This window comes from Lithobates pipiens, unplaced genomic scaffold (assembly GCF_037356315.1).
Source record: "Lithobates pipiens isolate NorthernLeopardFrog02 unplaced genomic scaffold, aLitPip1_a1.2 Scaffold_150, whole genome shotgun sequence".
Taxonomy (NCBI): domain Eukaryota; kingdom Metazoa; phylum Chordata; class Amphibia; order Anura; family Ranidae; genus Lithobates; species Lithobates pipiens.
The window spans coordinates 39,792-47,175 of record NW_027507739.1 but is presented as its reverse complement, the minus strand read 5'-3'; the positions used below and the strand labels follow the sequence as shown (position 1 = coordinate 47,175).

General features: G+C 48.2%; 1 protein-coding gene across 1 annotated transcript in view; it reads left to right on the top strand.

The window, feature by feature from the left end:
• Positions 1–6,082: 6,082 nt before the first annotated feature.
• Positions 6,083–7,384, top strand: part of LOC143981404 (importin-13) — a gene marked incomplete at its 3' end in the record, with an annotated part of 39,166 nt that continues 37,864 nt past the window's right edge. The window contains 1 exon segment of the mRNA XM_077479233.1: positions 6,083–6,270. Coding sequence (XP_077335359.1) covers positions 6,098–6,270 — 173 coding nt within the window.

The following is a 7,384-nucleotide window of genomic DNA, read 5'->3' as shown; positions in this document are numbered from 1 at the left end:
AGGCCCCTCATTGCCCCCCCCCCCCACCTTCCCCTTCTTCCCGTCCTGACTATTAGCGCTGCCCGTTTTTGAAGGTGTGCGCTGCTGAGGAGGAGGGGGGGAGGGGGAGGGTGCAGCTCTCTGCCTAGCTTCCATTCATCTCTACATGTACATATTGGGACACCTGCTGGGGTGCCCAGCACAGGCCCCTGATTGCCCCCCCCCCACACCTTCCCCTTCTTCCCGTCCTGACTATTAGTGCTGCCCGTTTTTGAAGGTGTGCGCTGCTGAGGAGGGGGAGGGTGCAGCTCTCTGCCTAGCTTCCATTCATCTCTTCATGTATATATTGGGACACCTGCTGGGATGCCCAGTACAGGCCCCTCATTGCCCCCCCACCTTCCCCTTCTTCCCGTCCTGACTATTAGCCCTGCCCGTTTTTGAAGGTGTGCGCTGCTAAGGAGGAGGAGGGGGGAGGGGGAGGGTGCAGCTCTCTGCCTATCATCATCCAGCCATATGCATCCACCATCCCTAAGAACTGATACCCATCGTCACCGCGAAACGCCTCCTGATTGGTTGGTCTGACCTTCCAGTTGCTTGGCAACCATTTATCGTCTCCTCTGCTCTTCCTTACCTCCTCACTCGTGTTCACACCAGCTACAATAAGGGAACTTAATTGTGCAGCTCAGTTGCTGTATTCCCAACCCCCCCCCCCCATCCCCGTCTGGAGAAAGCAGCTTTGGATTAACCCGTTCACTGCCGGAACGAGGAACGTCGACCTCTGATGGTGTCATTGCAGGCTTTGCTGCATCCCTTTCCTTGGATGCCAGAACAGGGGGTGATGGGAGAATTGTGCGCATGCACGCTCGGCTGGCTGTAGCCTGAGCATACTAACACATTTACAGCAAGGTCAGGGAAAGGACAAGGGAGAATATTCCAAACTGTTCCCAGAATGTACCATATGGGGGGGGGGGGGGGGTGCACTGGGTCCCGCTGGCTGGATCCTTTCATATTTGTAGCCCCCGCATACAAGGTTTTCCTATTATAAATATAACGAGGCTCATTAATTTCCACAAAAACGAGGTACTCGCTCCAGAAAACCTGGGGGAGGGGGGGGGGGGGGTTCGGTCGTCATTCCTTATTTGAAGATATTCCAAGCTCTTTTCTTCTTGGCGAAGAACACGGCAAGATGCACGAAGAGCAAAAAAAATAGAAATAACAAAAATAGTATATTTCACAGACCAAAAGGGAGCAAAATTACAGAAATTCATTAGTGGGGTAAATATACACTTTAACCACTTCAGCCCCGGGAGATTTTACCCCCTTCCTGACCAGAGCACTTTTTGCAATTCGCCACTGCGTCGCTTTAACTGATATATTGCCCGGTCGTGCGACGTTGCACCCCAAAAAAAAATTGACGACCTTTTTTTTCCACCGCAAATAGAGCTTTCTTTTGGTGGTATTTGATCGCCTCTGCGTTTTTTATTTTTTGTGCTATAAACCAAAAAAAGGGCGACAATTTTGAAAATAAAAAACGCATTATTTTTTGCTATAATAAATATCCCCTTTTTTTAAAAATTTTTATTTATTTGTTTTTTTATTTAAAAAAGCTATTTTTTCCTCAGTTTAGTCCAATATGTATTCTTCTACATATTTTTGGTTAAAAAAATCGCAATAAGCGTATGTTGGTTTGCGCAAAAGTTATAGCGTCTACAAAATAGGGGATAGATTTATAGCATTTTTTTATTATTATTTTTTTTTTACTACTAGTAATGGCGACGATCTGCGATTTTTTTTTTTTTTTTTTTTTTTTTTTATCGTGACTGCAACATTATGGTGGACACATCGGACAATTTTGACACACATTTGAGACCATTGGCATGAATACAGCGATCAGGGCTATAAAAATGCATTGATTACTGTAAAAATGTCACTGGCAGTGAAGGGGTTAACACCAGGGGCGATCAAGGGGTTAACTGTGTTCCCTCGTGTGTGTTCTAACTGTAGGGGGAGGGGACGGACTGGAGGAAGTGACGGATCGTGGTTCCTAGCTAATAGGAACACACGAACTGTCACTCCTGTCAAAACAGAACAGGGAAGTGTGCGTTTACACACCCTCGTCCCTGTTCTGTGTCTCCTGGTCACGTTCGCTCGTGGCCGGCCATCATCGCGACCGTCGGCCACGAGCACCGGCACCCCCCGCTGTGCAGCCGGCACGCGCCTGCTATCCGGACCCCGCGAGCCACGTATAGCTACGACGGCTCGCGCAGGGGAGCCAACCTGCCGCAGTGTAACGTGACCGGTGATATAATTTGCTGCTCAGTGATTGCAGTATTCTAGTCTGCATCTCCCCCCCCCCCCCCCCGAGGTAATACTTAAAATCTGGCCTGTTAGTGAGTCCTGAGGACTGGAGTTGAAAACCGCTGGTATGGACAATACCCATAGGGGAGGGGTCTCCGGGGCCCATTGCAATCCTTATCGATGTCCATCGAAGGGAAGGGGTGACCATAGCTGCTGCCCTTCCGTGAGATCCCATTCTGCCTTCATCTGTCTCTAGGCCCAACCCTTCGTATCATGAGGTGTACCTACCATCTGTCAGGTGTCCATCTATACAGAGAATGTATAATGGATGAAGACCAGATATGGCAATGTGTATGTACCTTATATGGTGTATGGGGGGGGGGGGGGGGGGCAACTTACTACTGACCTCCTACAGTATTTATTACTGACCTCCTAACTCTGCCTTGCTTACTTCTGACCTCTGCGTTCTTTATTACTGACCTCTGAACTCTGTTACTTAGTATTAATCTCTGCCCTGTGCATTCCTTAATGCTGAACTCTACTTCACTTACTACTGACCCCTGAACTGTTACTTACTACTGACCCCTGAACTGTTACTTAGTACTGACCCCTGAACTCTGTGTTATTTACTACTGACCTTTGCACTCTGCGTTACATTCTACTGACCTCTGCATTTCTTACTGCTCACCTCTGCCCTCTGTTACTTCTGACATCTGAGTTCTGTGTTGCATGCTACTTACTTTTCAACTTTGCATTAGTTACTACTGACCCCTGCATTTAGGGTTGCATACTACTGATCCTTAAACTCTAAGTTACTTCTGACCATTGCAAGCTGCATTGTTAACTCCTGACTCCTGAGTTCTGCATTACTTACTACTTCCTTCTGAACTCTACGTTACTAATTTCCTACTTCTGAATGCTGCGTTACTTCGTACTGACCCCTGCAGTCTACATTATTTACTGTTGTACTGAACTCTTGCTTTATTTACTACTGGCCACTACACTCTATGCTACATACTACTGAACTCTGCATTACTTACTAGTACGTACCTCTGAACTGTGTGTTACTACTTACTTCTGATCTCTGTGTTATCAAATTCTTACTTCTGAATGCTGTTACTTAGCACTGACCTCTACAATCTGCTTTTGTACTGTTGAACTCTGGCTTTATTTACTACTGACCTCTGCATTACCACTGACCCCCGCATTCTGCATTACCACTGACCCCTGCATTCTGCATTACCACTGACCCCCGCATTCTGCATTACCACTGACCCCTGCATTCTGCATTACCACTGACCCCCGCATTCTGCATTACCACTGACCCCCGCATTCTGCATTACCACTGACCCCCGCATTCTGCATTACCACTGACCCCCGCATTCTGCATTACCACTGACCCCCCGCATTACCACTGACCCCCCGCATTCTGCATTACCACTGACCCCCCCGCATTCTGCATTACCACTGACCCCCCGCATTCTGCATTACCACTGACCCCCCGCATTCTGCATTACCACTGACCCCCGCATTACCACTGACCCCCGCATTACCACTGACCCCCGCATTACCACTGACCCCCCGCATTCTGCATTACCACTGACCCCCCGCATTCTGCATTACCACTGACCCCCCCGCATTCTGCATTACCACTGACCCCCCGCATTACCACTGACCCCCCCGCATTCTGCATTACCACTGACCCCCCCGCATTCTGCATTACCACTGACCCCCCGCATTCTGCATTACCACTGACCCCCCCGCATTCTGCATACCACTGACCCCCCCGCATTCTGCATTACCACTGACCCCCCCCGCATTCTGCATTACCACTGACCCCCCCCGCATTCTGCATTACCACTGACCCCCCCGCATTCTGCATTACCACTGACCCCCCCCCCCGCATTCTGCATTACCACTGACCCCCCCCCGCATTCTGCATTACCACTGACCCCCCCCCCCCCCGCATTCTGCATTACTTATACTGACTTCTGCATTCTCTTACTTCTGAACTCTGCATACTGCTGACCCCTGGACTAGGGATAGGGGAAAAAAAAAAGATTTAAATCTTGAATCGAGTTAAGAGGTCGACTCGATTCAAAATTTAAGAAAATTAAATTATTTTTTTTCACCAGGACCGGCGCTGACACTGCACCGGACCCGAGGAGCTGTGGGCGGGAGTTTTTAGGCGAGGCTTCGGCCTAGCCCGCGAGGCCAGCCTCGCGGACTAGGCCGCGGCCTCGCCTAAAAACTTCCGCCCGCAGCTCCTCAGGACCGGCGCCGTGTCCATAAAAAAAAAGGAAACTCTTCAAACCTGCATTACTTTTTATTTGCGGCCTTGCTAGGGGATCTTCTTAAAGTGGTTTCAAATGTTATTTCTTTGTTATTTAACCACTTAAGGACCGCCTCACGCCGATATACGTCGGCAGAATGGCACAGCTGGGCACAATCACGTAGCGGTACGTGATTCTTTAAGTGCCCAGCCGTGGGTCGGGAGCGCGCCTCCAGCGGCGCGCTCCCGACCCGGTCCTGTGCTCCGTGGCCGCGGGACCAGCGGACCCGATCGCTGCTGGTGTCCCGCGATCGGGTCACAGAGCTGAAGAACAAGGAGAGGTCTGTGTAAACAAACCTCTCCCCCGTGCTTCCCTGTGTGGCTGTCACCGACCGTCTCTTCCCTTTTTATAGGGCAGGACGATCAGTGATGTCACATGCCAGGCCACGCCCCCTACAATAAAAAAAACAAAACACATAACATCATACATAACACCTACACTGCCCCCTAGTGGTTAACTCCTTCACTGCCAGTGTCATTTACACAGGAATCAATGCATTTAAATAGCACTGATTTTTGTATAAATGACAATGGTCCCAAAAATGTCCGATGTGTCCGCCATAATGTCGCAGTCACAATAAAAATCGCTGATCGCCGCCATTACTAGTAAAAAAAAAAAAATATTAACAAAAATGCTATAAAACTATCCCCTATTTTGTAAACGCTATAACTTTTGCGCAAACCAATCAATAATCGCTAATTGCGATTTTTTTTTTTTTTTTTTTTATTATTTTTTTTTTTTTTACCAAAAATATGTAGAATACGTATCGGCCTAAACTGAGGAAAAAAAGTTTTTTTTTTTTTTTTTTTTTTTATATATTTTTTTTTTTGTGGGGGATATTTATTACAGCAAAAAGTAAAAAATATAGATTTTTTTTTTTTTCAAAATTGTCACTCTATTTTTGTTTATAGCGCAAAAAATAAAAACCGCAGAGGTGATCAAATACCACCAAAAGAAAGCTCTATTTGTGGGGGGAAAAAAAAGGACGCCAATTTTATTTGGGAGCCACGTCGCACGAACCGCGCAATTGTCAGTTAAAGCGACGCAGTGCCGAATCGCAAAAAAAGGGGCCTGGTCCTTTGGCTGCAAATTGTTCCGCGGCTTAAGTGGTTAAAAACAAAAAAACAAAACAAAAAAAGGTCATATTTACGTGCACAGAGCGGCCCCGATCCTCCTCTTCTACATTTTTTTACCTTAATACAAGGAATGCATTATGGTGAAAAAAAATGTTTTAAGCCTTAGATCTACTTTAAACTAAAATTGTGCTGCCCCCCCCCCCCCCCCCCGGTGACCTTTGCTCTCCTCCATGTTGCGGTAGATGTCCATCTCTCCAAGGTCACCTACCCCTCTACCCCTGCTCTTATCATTGCTTCATCATGGCTGACACAGGAACCATGGGGAGGAAAACTTCCGCTGGTTCATAGATGGATCCAGATCTGCTGAGTTATGTCCAATTAAATGTTTAACCCTTTCAGTGATGATCAGTGATGGATTCTCTGTGTAATGTTTCCTTTTCCAGGTACGTCAACACGCTGCTGAAGCTCATCCCCCAGGCGCTCGGACTACAGGAACAGCTACAGCAAGCCGTGCAGAACGGCGACATCGAGACCTCGCACGGCATCTGCCGAGTTATAGTTGCGCTCGGAGAGAACCATTCACGGTACGTAGGGGGGTTTCCAAACCACAGACTTCCAAACAGGTTGATGTGAGCATCACACGTTTACACACCGATCAAGAACAAAAGGGTTCCCACCCGTCTGTCATTTTGCAATGAAGCAGTTAAAGGGGAGGTCCACCCTAAAAAAAAAAAATGAAAAAATTAAATAAAATAATGCATAAAAAGGCTGCAAAAAAAATAAAAATAAAATGTTTTCACCTACCAGAAATGGCTGTTGCTAGGCAGATTGTCCTAATCTGCCTCTTCCTATTCCGTGGTGATCTTCTGTCTTCTCCTCCTCCTCCTCCTCGCGTTGTCTTTCTGGGGAATGGGGCGCGGTGTGTTGTGGGAACTGTTTGTGTCCCACAACACAGCGCGCGCCCCCCATTCACAAAGCGCTGCGCGACTCGCGCATGCGCAGTAGGAAATGGGTATTGCAGCCGCAAGGCTCCACTGCCTGTTTCCCTTACTTTGAATGGCGGCGCCCAGACCCAAGAGACGAGTCGGCCTCGGGCGGCTGACGTTGCGGGCACCCTAGAAAGGTAAGTGCTTATTAAAGAGGAAGTAAACCCTGATGGCTTTACTTCCTCTTTCATTCCCTGCAAAGGTAAAGCATAATGGACTACTGTGCATCGCATCGCATCGTATCGCATAGTAGTCAATTATGTGTCACTTACCTGACACAGGAGCCAGCGAAGTCGCCGCTGTCCCCTGTAGTCCGCCGCATCCATCTTGTTGGTGGGGTCTCGCAGCTCCGCCGCTGTCATTCGGCGAAGCCGCGATGACGTCACTCCCGCGCATGCGCACGGGAACCGACACGCGCGGCAGCTCCGTCGCTGAGAATGCCGCGCTCACTGCGCCTGCGCGCCGCTGTCTACGGCGCATGCGCCGTAGACAGCGGTGCCCGTTTTCGGGCAAATATCTCCTAAATCATATAGGTTTAGGAGATATTGCTTGGACCTACAGGTAAGCCTTAATCTAGGCTTACCTGTGGGTCAAAGTGGTTTGTAAGGGTTTACAACCACTTTAAGTCAGCAGCTACAGTGTTTGAAGCTGCTGACTTTTATTTATTTATTTTTTCCCTGGCCCACCCCTTTAAATGATATATTGTTGCCAA